This window comes from Electrophorus electricus, chromosome 10, assembly GCF_013358815.1.
Source record: "Electrophorus electricus isolate fEleEle1 chromosome 10, fEleEle1.pri, whole genome shotgun sequence".
In the NCBI taxonomy this organism is placed as follows: Eukaryota; Metazoa; Chordata; class Actinopteri; order Gymnotiformes; family Gymnotidae; genus Electrophorus; species Electrophorus electricus.
In genome coordinates, this window is record NC_049544.1 from 16287938 (window position 1) to 16304718 (window position 16781).

Sequence of the window (16781 nt, forward strand, 5' to 3'; positions counted from 1 at the left end):
AAAATTTAGGTCTTACTGGAACATGGTGTATTTGATCATTCTGTGCTTGGAAGAAAAAAGTAACTTGTAAGACAGTGTAATCCTTCTGGTTGCTTGATAATTTTTCCAGAGTTATAGTTACGTTTTAGCTAAGTGCAAATCATATGCATAGCTATAGATCAATTTTGTTTCATTGCTTTCGAAAAGTACAAATGTAACGTTGGCAATCAGACACACAAGCCGCACGCCCTCTGGTGTTAAAACGATGTATTGCAAGATTCACGCAGTTTATTGAAGTTAATAAGTACCATGGCTAGGATCTCTACCCTGATTGAAGGCCTTTTCAGAGCAAAAAAGGGCCCTGTAGTAAAATGTTACCCACGCGAGGTTCGCTCCGTTTCGCCTAAAATTCTATCAATGTAATTCAATGTAAGGACTAAATAATTATATGGTTATCTTTTTCGATCAATGCGTAAATGCAGAAATGCTAGTTTTCCGGTTGTGAATTCCTCAGGTTGTTTGTAAATTTTATTCATTTTGTTGAATCTGCCGAGTAGGACTCAAACTTGGCCAGAGAAGGGAAGCTAGCTCAAGTGCTACTTCCTTGTTAGTCAGAGTCAGTGTGAGGGCAAGCGTCAAGAAGTTTCAATCCGGAGAGTAGAAGAATTATTCTTCTTTTTTTTTTTAATGATGTTTTTTTGACAAGCGTCCTCGGCTATTGAACGCAACACTTATTTAAGAAGGACAAAACCTGGAGCAATCAAAACATGGAAGGCAAATTTGAGAACGCTCTTCTTGCGATCGCTTGCTAAATTAGCGGTAGCTAGTTAGCTCGTGCGCTATCGGTTAGCTAGCAGGCTAGCTAATGTTGAAATGCTAGGACCTGGATTACAAGGACCCGGCACCATCAGGCGTTTCTTTAGTGATTTTTGGCCTTTTAAAGGGATTACTTCGACAGACATTTGTTAGTATTGCTAATGCAGTGGGTTTTGTGTAGGTCGGAAAAGAAAAAAATCGTCGCTGGGAAGAATTTGGCTATCTTAGCTAGCTAATTGGCTAGCTATATAGCTACCAGCTGAATTCGTTTCAAATGTTTGGCTTTGTTTACCGGGGACTGGGCACTGGAAACAATCATTTCAGAACGGAAATATTCAACTCGACCAATTTTTAGATGCCTAATCCGGAGATTTCTCACGAGGGTCGGGGCAGGAGCCCCCTGACACAAAGGAATCCCAGACATGAGAGACGAAGTAAAGCTGGGAGCGGTGCTAACGCTACCCAGCGAGAGAAACACCGGGAGAAGAGGCGCTCGTCGTCGTCTCGTCGGAAAAAACACAAGCACGCCAAGGAGAGAGAGCCGTGGCACACACCGGAGAACCCGGACGGCGAACGTCGAGGTGCTTTTGAGCGAGATGGGGACATTCACAGCCTGGTGGAGTACGACGACGTTAGTTCCCAGTCTGAACGTTTTTCTGGAAGCCCTTCGCCGAAAGCAGACAGGCGCTCGGTTGACCGATTAAGCGAAGTTGAGCTCCAAGATAGTAACTTAAGCGGCAATACGTCGCCAGATAGAAGATCGCGAAGAGACCACAATTCCGCTTATTCAAAGCGAGACGAAAGCAGTGGCTCAACGGAGAGAAGCAGACAAGACCGAGAAATTAAAAGAAAGGATCGCGCCAGTCGTGAGAGAGACCCACCGTCGAAATCCCGCGGTGGAAGCGGCACCAGCGGAAACAAAACCAGCAGAGACGGTGTTAGGAATCACGACAGCAACGGCAAAAAGCCAGCCACGGCCATGGCTACAGACAAAAAGGAGTCCAAGCGACACAAAAGTAGAACAAGGTCGGAAAAGGATCCTCCTTCTGCATATAGGGAAACGCCGCAAGCTTACAGGGACGAGCGCGAAGAACTCCGGGCCTACAGGAGAAGTCCAGGGTTCAGACCCGAGAGCCCTTACAGCACGTCTTACTCATATGGGTACCAGTCTCCCAGTGCGAACTACAACCAGTTTATATCACGACGAAGCCCGAGTTATGGAAACAAGAGGCCGTCTCCAAACTCAACGTACTACAGTCGGGATAGCGAGGCTTACGGCGCCTATAACGTTTCAAAGTCGCCAAGCTCACACCAGAATACCAAGAGAAAGCGCTCCCCATCCAGCCCGTACACCTGGCGCAGGTCTCCTAGCTATGGCCGCCACAGCCCGTATGAGCAGTGGGAGCTCGCCTCAAGTCCCTACGGTCGAAGACGCTCCAGGAGTCCCTACCGAAAGTCCCTCAGCCCAAGCCCAGATCCGAGGTAAAAAAAAAAAAAAATCCATATGGTTTCTTGTTTGCATATTGTAAGAACATGCAGAATTTGTTGGACACGCCGTTTCCTGTTTAGTGTTTTTGTGTTCTGTTTGGTATTTTTGAATTTTCTATTAATCACTAACTTGAAGGTGAAATGAACCTCCTATTTGGATTTCGGGTGATGCCTTCAGGTTTCCGCAGATATTGAGTTTAAACGTAGTGGTATAGCTATTGAAGTGGTCATTTGATGAATGTCAGCCGCCGTGGTTTAGTACTGATTCTCGGTACAGAATGCTACTGAGAGAATGCTACTCCTGCTGGGTCTGTCACGCTGCTTGGCGATGGCACAGGGACAACCCGAATCTCATAAAACCACCCAACATTCTTCAAAAAGTCAGACTAACCTATCAAATGCAAGTTATTTAATATACAGTAGAAAACACTTTGATGAACTCTGTAGCATTTGATCTTGAAACATTCGGCCACCGATACACGTGGCGTGAAGTAGTTAGTCTGACTTTTCCCCACGTGAATAACGGAGTCTTTGAGGCATATTATGTAGCTGGTCTTACCACAAATGTAGCCAGAATGTAATAGTATCAAATTACATTAGATAATGTAGTTAGAATATGTACAGAATTATGTACAGATTGTGTAGCTGGGATTACCATAACGGTAGCAAGAATGGGATAGTGTGCTATATTGAGCTATACCTCCGTCCATTTTAACTTTGAGCTTTAGTAAGAAATAACAACATTGTAATAAATTATTTCTAGCGTGGATTTGTTTTCAGAGCGTCATTGACACATTTTTCATTGTCATGAAAACGTTGAACTTTGACCTATTTTAAAACCATATTTTGCGTTTTTTTTGGTAACATTCTTTTGCCTTATAGTCACTGGTTGTGCAAAATTACCTCACCGCACACATTATGTAATATGAGAATAGTTTTTTATTTGGTTGTTTTAATTTTTTGTCTTTGAGGTGCACTTTTGACGAAGTGCTTTTATGGAATTTCCATTGAGATTTTTCCCTTTTCAGTTAAATGGTTTCAAGTCCTCCTGCTTAGCAGATGATGGCACCACCCTTCAGTATCTGTACCATGTATATCTTGGAATGCACTCACATTAATTCAGCACAGGGCAGTCTAGTGCAGTGCATTTTCTTGCTGTATGGTTTTTTAATTGAGTAGTGACCAAGGTTAATTTTTTGTTGTTGTTGTTAGGCTAATCTTTATGTTGCGGTACTCGATTCCACAGTGACGTAAAATGTGGTGATTTGAAAGCTTTTGCTGAACAATGTTAGCTAACCAATTATGGTTTTATGAGTGCATCAAACTCACATTCTTCATCTTTCTCCATGTTGGTGTCCTCAGTTCAGAGTTCATTGCACTTACACGCTTGAGTGGTGCAGTATCTTTGAGGAGTTAACTCTGTTGTCTTCTCTTACAGTGATTGCTGTGTGATTGGTTGTCTTTATATGTATACTTTGTCATTCTGGTGTTTGCTGCTTTTTCTCATTGCCAGGCGCCCTGGGCGCTCGCGAAGTCGTAGCCCGTACACATCATCGCGCCACTCGCGCTCCCGCAGCCGCCACCGGCACTCGCGCTCTCGCAGTCGACCTTCCAGCCTCTCGCCTAGCACGCTCACATTCAAGAGTAGCCTGGCAGCTGAGCTCAGCAAGCAGAAGAGGGCCAAAGCTGCAGAGGCCGCCCGCATTAAGAGCTCCAGCAACACCTCCACCCCAACCAAGGGCTCCTCATCCTCCTCCAGTGCTCCCCAGCCCAGCCCTGTCCCCAATCATGCCGTCAAGAAGCCTCGGGCTCCGTCCCCGCAGCCTGTATCTGAGAGAGGCCCCAGGACCCCCGTCTTGAGCCAGCCGCAGTCCCCTGTCGACAGGCCTGCCAAGGGTAGCTCAGAGGCCCCTCCACCTAGCAAGGACACCAGGGGGAAAGAGGAGCGGAAGAAGGGGCAGTCCTCTCAGGGGAAGGAGAAGGAGAGAGGGAACACTCAAGCGTCCTCTCTCTCTTCCCTGCCTCTACCCCCCATCCTCCTTGAACAGATTGATGGAGCTGATGGGTATGTATTATATTTTTTTTGTTGTTGTTGCTGTTTATTTTGTGTGGTGTGTTTTGTTTTTCTCCAAGATTTATTTGTAGTTACAGTATTTTTTTTGCAAGTCACAATTTCATTTGGAGAGAACTATTAAAGAAACTTCAACGTCATTGTCCACAGGATGGGGAAAAAAGGCAATGTGTAATTTAGTTAACTACAATTAGTTACAAATTGTGGGCTCTTTTTTGAAAGAGGGGACTTCCTGCCCCTGAAATAATTTTTGAAATTGGTTAAAATATGCAGTAGAATTTAGAATAATTTTAAATATATATTTGGAGTTAATTTGTAAATTTGTAAGGAATCTTCCTTTTGTGGGGATCATTTATTAATTTTAAAATATCTTTTGCATTCTTTTTGAGTTAAATAAAAATGTAAAAAGCAGGATCCTTATTATTGAGTTATACATGCAGACATGTTCCTTTGATTGTGATGCTCACTGGCTTGGTGGGAGGTGTGTGTGTCTCACAGCGGGTTTGGCTGTGTCCTCCCAGTTGGCTTCTTGTTCTAGAAAGCTAAACATGGATCTGTGAAGTGCTATCTTTTATTTGGTAGCAGTTACTCGGCTGGAGAAATGAAGATACTCAGGCTCTGGTCACAAACCCTTGGTCACATGGTGGTGTTTTTAAAACCAAGGTTTATGACCAACTGTAACATTTGGACAGAGGATATTTCTTTCTCATGATTTGTGCTAGATAAATCTGTTCTTCTTTCTGTGTAGCTAATTATCCTCATCCTTGTCTTTTTGCCTGTTTGTAGCTTGAAGATCTCCTTACCACACTCAGGGAAAAAGAAACCAGAAAAGAAAACCCGCCACCTCCTGACTGATCTCCCTCTACCTCCCGAACTTCCGGGTAGTACTCTTGGATCACCTCATAGCCCTCCAGAGGAGAAAAAGGCATCTACTTTGCGCAAGAGACCCAAGTATGTTACCACAAGGGTCCCTTAGATTTGTCCCACATACTTAACATTTTTACACTTTGGGAGTAAGTGCTGGTGTCGTATGCTTTGGCAGATGTTTTCTAGAGGAATTTCTATGGTCCGTAAATGTTTTGCTTGTAATGCTTGTGGACAAGGCCTGTAACCTACTATGAGTATGGCCATATGAACATGCTTGAAAAGACATGGTAATAGTTGTGGGGTTTTTTGCAGAATATGTGGCCCACGGTTTGGAGAGATTAAGGAGACTGAGATAGATTGGGGGAAACGATGTGTTGATAAGTTTGAAATCATTGGGATCACTGGAGAAGGTACCTATGGACAAGTGTACAAAGCCAAGGATAAGGACACTGGTAAGATACCAAAACAACTGCCTGGTACTTTTATTTATTTATTTTATATATATATATATTGTGTGTGTGTGTGTATGTATATATATATATATATGCAAAAAATATATCTATTTTGCATATATATATTTATATATATATTTATATATATTTTATTTATATATTTATTTATTTATATATTTTATTTATATATTTATTTATATATATATATATATATATATATATATAATATATATTGTGTGTGTATATGTATGTGTGTGTGTGTGTGTATATATATATTGTGTGTGTGTGTGTGTGTGTATATATATATATAATATGCAAAAAATATATCTATTTTGCATATATATATTTATATACACACACACACACACACACATATATATATACACACACATATATAAATATATACATATACACACATATATAAATATAAATGTTATATATATTTATATAAATTTTATATTTATAATATATATTTTATATATATATATGGAAATAAATTTATATATATTTGTGTTATTTTATTTCAGCTTATTACTACCTGATTGTAGTCAGTATCCTAAGTATACTGATGTAAATGAGGATCATAAGTACTCTGTTAAAATTTGTTAGATCAGCCAAGTGTAATGCCTAATGCCAAAAATACTAACATATTTGAGGAACTTTTGACAGCTGTTTGTACCAGCAGGTATTGCAAATGGTGTTTTGGTACAGTACTGTACCAAATGTACTAGTATTCTGCATGTGTTCCTTACCTTTTTAATTGTACAATGTGATTCACTAGTCTTCACTCTGTTTTGTGGTTTCTGTTTCTGATGGCATTCTTCCATTTACATTGCCTTGAGAACATTCCACTGTTGTATGGTGTAGAATGTTGATTTAGCACTCATGTCTCTTATTTAGCTGAGATGGTGGCCCTAAAGAAGGTCCGATTAGACAACGAGAAAGAGGGCTTTCCCATCACTGCCATCAGGGAGATCAAGATCCTACGGCAGCTCAACCACAAGAGCATTATCAATATGAAGGAGATTGTCACAGACAAGGAGGATGCGGTGGACTTTAAGAATGATAAAGGTACATGCTGAATACAACCAGCTGCACAACTTTACGAAGTAGGAATAGGTAAAACTCTATACGTTCCCTTAGAACTGACGTCACCTAAACATAAGCACTCTCCCTAAAAGGTGTTTAGCTGTTCTCAGACCTTAAATAAGCAGCAGCTAGAAAAGAGCCTGTGATTGACACATTACAGAAGAAACTGTTTTTGAACTGCATAGTGCTATGGGCATTTTAAAAATCACTGAATAATGAAGTTTCTTGTTTGCAGTGGGCTGTGGTGCTGTGAAGTTTTATGCAGCATTGCAATCCACGTATTGACTTGGGCTCTCCTTTGGCAGGGGCATTTTACTTGGTGTTTGAGTACATGGATCATGACCTGATGGGGCTTTTGGAATCTGGCCTGGTTCATTTCAATGAGTCTCACATTAAATCCTTCATGAGGCAGTTGCTAGAAGGCCTGGACTACTGCCACAAAAAGAACTTCCTGCACAGAGACATAAAGTGCTCCAACATCCTGCTCAATAACAAGTCAGTTTGCTTCAGATAATCCATTATGAACAGTAGAATAACATGTTTTTATTCTGACATGCATTCATTTAGCAGAGGTGCTGGTCATTAGAATATTTCGTTTCATGCATGTGCCTTGGGCATACAACAGAGTACATTAACTACAATATCTTAGTTATCAGCTTCCGAATGTAATATTCTCTTTTCATTAGGGGCCAGATAAAACTGGCAGATTTCGGCTTGGCTAGACTCTATAACTCGGAGGAAAGGTGAGTGCTGTAATGTATCACTAACCACAAACTGAGCTTGCATAAAGCACTGTTCCTATCCTGTCATGAAGCCCCCAAGAAATACCTGCTGTGCTGTAATGGTAATACTTGTGCTGCCTTTGTCCTGCAGCCGGCCCTACACCAATAAGGTGATCACCCTGTGGTACCGACCGCCTGAGCTCCTGCTTGGGGAAGAGCGGTACACCCCTGCTATTGATGTGTGGAGCTGCGGGTATGAAATTGTTGTATGGCTGGACATCTAGACAAAGGTTACTGGCCTATATTAATTACCAGGGTTGAATAAATATAAATTGCCTCTTGCTCCCTTTTGTTTTTTTGTTTTGTTTTATTTTAAACATTAGGTGCATTCTTGGTGAACTCTTCACCAAGAAACCCATTTTCCAGGCCAACCAGGAGTTGGCACAGTTAGAGCTGATTAGGTAAATTGGTCCTTTTCATCCACTTCTACCTCTTCTAACATTTTTTCTTTTCACATAATCAATAAAAGCAAAGTCTTTTAAGATGGTGCTGTGGTTTGGTAAACTGATGATATCTATGCTGATCTTATTCCTCTTTAGTCGTATCTGTGGTAGTCCTTGTCCTGCTGTGTGGCCAGATGTGATTAAACTGCCATACTTCAACACCATGAAACCAAAGAAACAATATCGACGCAGGCTGCGTGAAGAGTTTGCTTTGTGAGTAACCGCCAACAGCTCAAGTGATATGAATGCACCAAACAGTTAAACCAATGATTTAGTTGTTCACTTTGGTTTTTCACTTCACTACAAATGTTGACAATCAAATGTTGACATTTCAAAGCTGCTTTGTGACCATATCTGTTGTAAAATGTGCTATATAAATACATTTTGATTTGATTTAAAATGTTATCAAAGTATTCCTAAAGTATTTCACTCAATCTTCTCTATAAATGCATGCTCAAATCTCCATAGGCTTGTCTCGAACTCCATCCATGTCTTAGCTAATGTCCTGCAGATGTGCCGATGTAGTTCAGGATGTTGTCTTGCTGTAATCTGTAAGAATGAACAAATGTATTGTGTGTGTGTGTGTGTGTGTGTGTGTGTGTGTGTGTGTGTGTGTGTGTGTGTGTGTGCATATATATATAATAAATAATCTCCTGAAAGTTACATAGATGTATAGTTCCACTTTGAACATATATTTATGCTCACATAATCAATAAATTACTATCCTAGCCATTTTCCAAAATTGTTTGCTTTAAAATTACATCACATAGCTTACGATTGAAGCAAGTGTATGACTGCATCTATTTATGGAAAAGATTTTGCCTCACATTGCTCTTAATACTCTATGGTTGTATTAACTTCAGAACTCCAGTTCAAAACTTGCAAAGAATTTTAGATAACAAACATATTAGCTTATTGACTGTATTTGAGGGATTTTTGACTAAACTGTTCCTTTTAAAACACAGGATGCTAGTTTTGTTTATGAATAATGATGCTATTATGGCACTTGGAGTACTGTTAGAATTACTTTGGTCTTGTAGGGTAAGAACTTTGGAGCTCAGCTTGTTACTTTGATTAGTTAGACATTGAAAATGGAACCATTAACGCTTAACATATAACTCTCAATGGTGTGTGTGTGTGTGTGTGTGTGTGTGTGTGTGTGTCACACCATCCACTGGCAAAGGAATTGTTCATTCAACTTGTGCCCCTTTTCTGTTTAGTATTCCTCCAACAGCTCTGGACCTGTTTGACCACATGCTGGCCCTGGACCCCAGCAAGCGCTGTACAGCAGAGCAAGCTCTCAGCAGTGACTTCCTCAGAGACGTGGACCCAGCCAAGATGCCCCCACCAGAGTACGACCCCCACTTCATTACTTACTAACGAACTTGTCTAGTTTCTTGCTCTCTATTCCCCACATTTTTTCCTCCCCCTTTCTGCATCTCTTTCTCTTTCTCTGCAACTCTTTGCCCTCCCCCTCCCCATCTTTCTAATATGTATGTACTTTCTCCCTCGCAGCCTCCCTCTGTGGCAGGACTGCCATGAGCTGTGGAGTAAGAAGCGTCGGAGACAAAAGCAGATGCCAGAGGAGCTGGCTGCTCCTAAAGCTCCTAGGAAGGAGCTGGGCTTGGACGACAGTCGCAGCAACACGCCTCAGGGTTTCCCTGCTGCCTCAGGGGGACACAAAGGTCCTGGTGCTGCCACTGGTGCCACCATGCTGGGTAAGCACAATAACTAGCTCTCCCCAGCAGACCATGCACACCAACCGCAGCCACCTCAGGCCATAATTAGACTAGTCCCGCTCTGTATGGAAGGATATAATTCCCAAAAGAATGCTCTCATGTGTCCTCCGTCTCCATGCTGAGTCCCATGTGAATTTGTGCAGGTCTGTACACAATGTTCGCCTAGTAATATACAACGTATTTAGTCATAATACCATTCAGTCTGCAGACACTGGGGAACGTTGGTCAGCCTTAAAGTAGCTGCTGAGTTGCTTCATTGATTTAAACTTCATGTTGTCATGTGTTTTGCAGATGATGGCTAGACTCCATTCATGGGCCCAGTTGTAAATACTGATTGGATTGTAAAATGTCTGGCCAGAAATAACGCATTGAAATGCCCACTTTTGGCACAAGCCCATTAAAGAAAAAAAGAGCTAAATTAATTGCATTTTTGTACAGTTTTGGTATATTTTCTCAATGCCATTTTTGTCTCCTCCAGACCCCAAAGGTCCCAACTCTCAGCTGACCCAGGAGCAGCTGGCTGTGCTTCTGAATCTTCTCCAGTCTAAAAGTGCCCCACTGGGTACTGCACAGCTCTCCCAGGCCATGGGCTTCAAAATGAACTCCGACACACTGCAACAGCTTACCAAGGCCCTTCTGGCTGGCCCTGTTGAGCCTGACAGGCCCCCAGAGCCCCCTGCGCCTCCCCCCACGCAGCCAAAGGTGGCAAAACCACCCCACCCTCCTCTGACAGTGAGTGGTGCACCTCGAACCCCACCCCTGCCCAAGCCTCCGTCACCCCCAACCCCACAGCAGGCCAAGCCTGACGCAGAGGTTTCGGCTGCAGCGACACAGACTGCAGTCACTATGCTGCTTGCTCAGCTCCTCAAGGTCCAGCAGAGTGCAGGTGCTGAACCGCTTGTGGCAGAAGGGCCGGACGGGACAATTTCAGCTGCGGTGGGGGGATCTGCCGCGCCCCCACTTTCTGCGGAGATAAAACAGCCCCCAGAGCCCAGTCCTGTCTCGCCAGGTAAACCATACACATTTAGACTATATCATATAGTTTGTCTGTGATTAGGCCTTTTTTTTTTTTCGTGATGAACTATTTGCATCCACAGAGACATTTATTTGTAACGCTCACAGCATGGCTTTTGTCTTTCAGTGACTGAGGGGGGTGGGTCGTCCTCCAGAGCTTTGGAGCCGATCTCTATCCTGCCTCCTGACCAGAGACCTCCAGAGCCTCCGGAGCCCCCACCCTGTGCAGACCTAGACTACCGACAGGCCCCTGAGCCGAAGCAGAATCTCTCCTCCTCCACAGGGGTAGGAGAGGCAACACGGCCCCCTGAGCCTGATTATCCTCCCCTGCCAAGGGGCGCTGAGGGACCTGGGTATGGAGCAGACTACAGCCGCCCCCCCCTTCCACCCTTTGCCCCCACAGGCTTTGGCGACAGCTACCTCAGCCACATGATGGCAGGTGGAATGGCCTCCCACGCCCTGAGGGAAGCCTTTAGTGGCAGTGTGAATGTGCCTGCCCCCACCTCTGCTGCACCGGAACCCTTCACTCATGCCGGAGCAGCAGCTGCTGGGAGCACTGGCGGGGCCTCTGGAGGAGGCACTAGTGCTATGGTGTTCAGCGGAGACAAGGACCATCGCTTCGAGTACAATCACAGCCCTATACCTGTGGAGAGCACCTCCCACCCCACCAGCATACATCTTTACAACCCTGCTATTGGCCAAAAGGATGGAGGACCACATCCCCCTTCAATACCCCCACCTCCTCCAGGCCAAGCCTGGAGCTCCCCCTCCCGGTCAGGGGCCCCACCCCTCCCACTTGGGTATGTCCCCCATTTGAACACTGCTGCACTAAGAGGCAGGGGACTACCTTACTGATGGGCTCCCCAGTCTAAGAGGGGTAATTTGGGGACAGACTCATGCCTCAGAAAAGGAAGACTTAAAAAGACAGAAGCAGTTTCCGTCTCTCGAGCCAGCAGTGAGTGCTTTACAGAGGCGCACTCCATTTGTAATAATTCTAATGATGGGTGCCGAGGTGCACTCCAGTGAAAGAATGAGGCTTGAGTTCAAACTGGCGGTATGAGAGATGAGGGAAATTGGTTTTTCTTCTCACACTTTTTCCCCCTCTCTATGATTTGGTAATCTATCCTACTGCTGTCTTTTAAATTAAATTTTACCTTTTTTGAGTGTGCATTTACCAGCCAAGGTAAATGTTTTTATTATCTGTACCTTAGTGTCTCCTTTAATTGCATAAGGACATACTAGTATTACAATGTTTTGCACTACTGAGTAAAGTAGGTGGAAACAAAAAAAAAAGGTATGAAATGAATGATGTGCTGTATCTGCACAAAATGGAATGACCAGTAATGTAGTGTTTTTTTTGGTTGTTGTTTTTTTTAAATTTGATTTTACTTTTTTTTTCTTTTCTTTTTTTTTTTTCTTTTTTTTTTTGTTTACATTTTCTAAACAAGTAAACATCAATGGGCTTAGTCAATTATTTGCTGGAGTGCTTTTTTTCAAAAGTACTCCAGAGAGGTTGTCAGCACTTGAGTGACTAGGTTCCTTTAAATTGGTGTCTCTGCTGTACAACTGAATGGAACAAATCCTGCTTACCAATTCCACCAGCCCTTGTCTATAGCCAAATTGTAAAATTGAAACTAAAACAAAAAACGTTGAATCTAGTTCCTAAAAACAGGAGCTATAAAGGGGTTTTTTTTTGTTTGTTTGTTTTTGTTTGTTTGTTTTTTTGGCAAATGTTTATTAAAGAAAAGCCAACAATGTATATCTTTTAGTGTCCATTTTCTTATGTGTAAACACTTCTAATTGCAGTAGTTGCAATATGCTTCTAGCAGAACTGATAAGAGAATACTTTCCCAAACCCATGACCTCACTCACGTGTTTGAACTGAATCGCTTCTCCAGTGTGCTCTTCGCTCAGTGTGCCCTCACAGCTAGTGCAGAAGTTGCCACTGGTTTGACAAATCCTTAGTGTTTGCTCTGCTCTGCCATCTGATCCAACTGCTGTTCCCACCATCAAGCCATTCATGAGCTAAATCAGGGCTGTTGGAGCAGGAGGGCGAGAGGAGCAGGACTAGGAAACGTTGGCCTACATGACACCAGTAGCTAGCTAATGAGCTCATGACTAACCTTGTCATTGCACTTGCAACACATTGGGTTGGTGTTTTTCCTTGAGCACATGTGTATTGCAAATTGGTGAGTTGCACCAACACACCTGATTCACCTTCTTTAGGTTGGGTAAAAGCATTGGCGACCTGATGTGATTTGGGCTGCACAGAATAAACTGCAGGTATGGAATTAACTCAAGACAATTCAAAACAATTTGTGTTATGAGGAAGCCATCTTTTAGCTATCTGGGATGTCAGAACTAACCCCTGCATCAAAGCTACAAGAAACTACCAGCCACTAGACTTGTTTTTAATGTAGTTTTTAATTTCTATATGATATTTTAGTTCCATGTGAATTTTTGTTTAGCTTCAGGTTTCAGGAAGGATTTAATTTTAAAATCACATTTCTACTATTTCTACTAGTGCAGCATATAGGACATGCTTTTTTGCGCTTATTCCTTTAATACCATTAAAATAACAATAACCATATTATAACAGCATTCTTATTAAGTCGTGATTATTTTGGCTTGTTTTTGATCAAAAAAGTGAAATGAAATGAACCTGAAAACTGACACCTAGGAAGACAGCTGTTACTTCAACCCTTAGTTCTCTGAAAATTTTAAATAGTAAGTCATTGGTGAGATTATTAGAAAATGCATAATTATAAAAAGACATCAGAGAAGCACTTGTTTAATCAGATTCACTTTATCTGGGATCTGCCCAAATAAGCATTTTATGTTTAGTTGGTTTTGCGGTTAGAGATTACGCTAGCACTAGGAGTAAAATCAGTGGAGAGTAAATTGAGACAGTGACTGGAAAACTGAAATTCCTTCTTCGTTCACTCTGTTGATTACAAATACAACTATGGACCGGGAATGCTGGTAAATATTGCTTCTTTCTGCTCCTTTATTTCTTCTTTTTCTGAATTTCTACTGAAAAGAGCTGGTAATAACTTTGAGGTATATTTCAAATGAGGGGATATTACACATCTTTAATATAACAACTGAATTTCGTCCATCAAGCCATCTGTATGAACTCCAAAAATATCTGCATGGTGAACCGTTTCCGTTATCTGCTTCATATGCGGGCAATATGTTAGTAATGATCTTTTGTTAGGGATATCGGATGTGCATGCTTTTATGCGGGAGGATCCCGGAGACACTGTGCAACATCTATTGAATCGTGGAGGGAGAGAAGCCAAGTAGTGTGTCATTTTGATGTGAGCCATGTGCAGGAGGAAGAGGGGAGAGTAGAATTTTGGGAGAGAGTGATATCTTTTTATAAGATGTTTTCCCTCTTTGCCCATAGCACTTTTCACTGTCTAATGTTTTAATTGTGATGTCATGTCTGTCTTTTCCTTGATCTGTCACTGTAGCTGCTCATCCTTTTTTTTTTTTTTTTTTTTTTTTTTTTTTTTTTTTTTTGTTAGTTTTTTTGGTTGGTTTGTTGGTTTGTCTTTTTTTCTGGGTCACAAGTTCCATAAACTGGAAATTTCCTGTTAATAATCTGCTTACATCTCATTACACTTCTCATAATTTAGGGCACTTTCTCTGTAAGGATCTGATATTCCGCAGACTGTAATCTTTTTGCTATTTAAGTGCAGTTTCCTTTCTGGGTTTCTCTGAACTCCTGTGTAAGAATTAGGTACTCCAGAATCTGAGGTAAGGTTTTTGTATTTTCCTTTCACTACTTTTCCTAGTAGTTCTAAAAATCAGCAAGCACTTTCAGTGTACTGAAGTTCTTTACCTTGTGCTCAAGTTCTCAAGGTATTTCATGTGTGCTTCAGTGTTTATATCAAGAAAAGTGCAAAATACTCTGAAATAAGACTAGAGAAATCAATTACATTCAATGGTGGAATAAATTTTTAACAGAATGTCTTGCACTTAATTGTAAAATAACAAGTAAAACGAGACAAAAGTTACATAAGCAGCATGGTTACAAGTCTATAAATTTCACTTTTATAATTTTATAATAATATACTTTAAATAGTTTCCTTTATTTTATGAAGATGGTTTAATTTATGACTTTTAAACATTGAGACTAACTTTAAGAAATGTTTGTATACTGTATTTACTTTGCTGATTTTGTGATTGAAGCACATGCTCGCTGGCTACCTTGTTAAGAACACCTCAGTAATACTGGGCTGGACCCCCATTTGCTGACAATTCTTCATATCATTGATTGCACAAGGTGTTGGAAACATTGCATGTACATTATGGCTGGTGTTGGCATGCCTGAATTACAAAATTGTTGCAGAGTTGTTAGCTGCACATTCATTCATAGAATCCTGTTCTACCACGTCCCAATGGTGCAGCATTGGATTCAGGTGACTGGGAAGAGTTGCGATGACCTTTGCTTTGAGATATGATGTATTGTCTTGCTGAAAGTGGAAAATGGGTAAATTGTGGACATAATGGGATAGTCACTAACAATACTCAGGTAAGCTGTGGCATTCAAACAATGCTTACACAAGGGTGCCCAGTGTATCCTAGGAAAACATTTCCCTTAGTATCACACCACTACCACCTCGGCTCTACTGACACAAGGCAGGTTAGGTTTGTGGATTCTTGCTGTCTTTCATAAATTCTGACCATCATCTACCTATCCCAGCAGAAACCAAATTGAGGTCTTGTGATGTTCTGATGTGGTTCACTTGTGGCTATAAGATTTGATGCATTGCACTGTTGCCACATGATAGCCTGAACACCTGCACATACGCAGTTAGCCAAAGTGAGTCTTAATTAGCTGGTATAAATAAAAAATGGCTTTTCTGAGACACCATTCAGTTTCTTGCAGGAGGGGTGCTGAGCTGTTATTTATCTATTGGACAGTGACGAGACAAAGGCCTCTGTTCTACAGGGAGGACTGGACAAGTACAAGGAATCCATTCAAATCCTTTGGGTCACAATGGTGAGCTCAGTTGTGCTCTACATATCTGGAGAATCCAGATATGTAAACCGTGGCAGGGACCGCTGTGTCCAAAGGTTACAGTACCAGTGGATCCGAGCCCATCTCCATGGTCTCAGGGTAGCTGCGGCTCCTGTAACGCTGGGAGAACCACAAAGATGAACTAATCACACTCATTGTAACGTTTGGCTCGTGAGTCAACTTTTATCTCTGCTGTTGCTGAAACGGTGATGGCCCGGGTCTCTTAACACAGTGCTGCTCATTAACTGTGCTTGAATTCCAGCTTGAAGCCTAACCCCAAAGCTGGAAAGAGACGGAACACCATCACCTGGTGCCAGCAGCATGTGAGACACTCATTTAAGATGATGGGGAAACCAAAATTCACAAATTTCACTACATGAGCATAGAAGGTTCATGTTCACAATGGGAAAGTGTACATATTTGTGCTGTTAATACCAAACAAGATAGCCACTACAAATGTTCAAGCGTGAAGTTGTTGGCTATAGCTAAGCAGCAGACCTAGTGATCAACTAACTGTAGATGTCTTTGCTAATGAGGCTAACTGTTTCCAGTGTGTACTAATGGTTCTCTTAATCAGATGCAGACTCCTTTACCTGACTTTGTGAGGAAATATGTGGAGGTAGTTTATAATCATGAATCCATGTTTTGCAATCCACTGTTGCAGGGCCGCTTGGACACTGAACACTCAACAGAATGGCCCTCATCAGAAGAGGGAGCTTGGACACAGGGTTTCAGACAGAGGATAAAAAGAAATGTAAACTTTGAAGGGGGGGTGTTTTTGGAACATTAAAGCATGTATATGTATTCTAGTGGACCTCAAAAACATTAATGAACATTGAAAATGAGGACCTCTGTATAGGATCTGATCATGCCAGATACTGCAAGACACACCATCACAGGTCTTTCTCCTCACACTCAGACATTCTGTAAGAGGCCTGGGAGTTTTAGGGTGTAGCACAGAAAATACTTTTGCTCATCCTTGATTTGCACTCTTGAATTTTATTTATTTATT

The 16781-nt window shown here is 41.9% G+C and overlaps 1 protein-coding gene across 1 annotated transcript; it reads left to right on the top strand.

Annotated features, from left to right (window-relative positions):
- Positions 1-601: 601 nt before the first annotated feature.
- Positions 602-13294, top strand: cdk13 (cyclin-dependent kinase 13). Its single transcript, XM_027005935.2, has 14 exons — positions 602-2277; positions 3797-4348; positions 5141-5305; positions 5534-5673; positions 6574-6744; positions 7068-7257; positions 7449-7505; positions 7636-7737; positions 7868-7945; positions 8084-8200; positions 9208-9339; positions 9503-9705; positions 10205-10735; positions 10868-13294. Exons 1-14 carry the CDS (start codon positions 1151-1153, stop codon positions 11593-11595), a joined length of 4293 nt encoding a protein of 1430 aa, XP_026861736.2. The 5' UTR covers positions 602-1150; the 3' UTR covers positions 11596-13294.
- The last annotated feature ends 3487 nt before the right edge of the window (positions 13295-16781 follow it).

Coding starts and splice junctions, on each gene's coding strand:
- cdk13 (XM_027005935.2), top strand. CDS start 1,151: ATGCCTAATCCGGAGATTTCTCACGAGGGTCGGGGCAGGAGCCCCCTG. Junction 2,278..3,796: donor AGCCCAAGCCCAGATCCGAG/GTAAAAAAAAAA, acceptor TCTCATTGCCAG/GCGCCCTGGGCGCTCGCGAA. Junction 6,745..7,067: donor GGACTTTAAGAATGATAAAG/GTACATGCTGAA, acceptor CTCCTTTGGCAG/GGGCATTTTACTTGGTGTTT.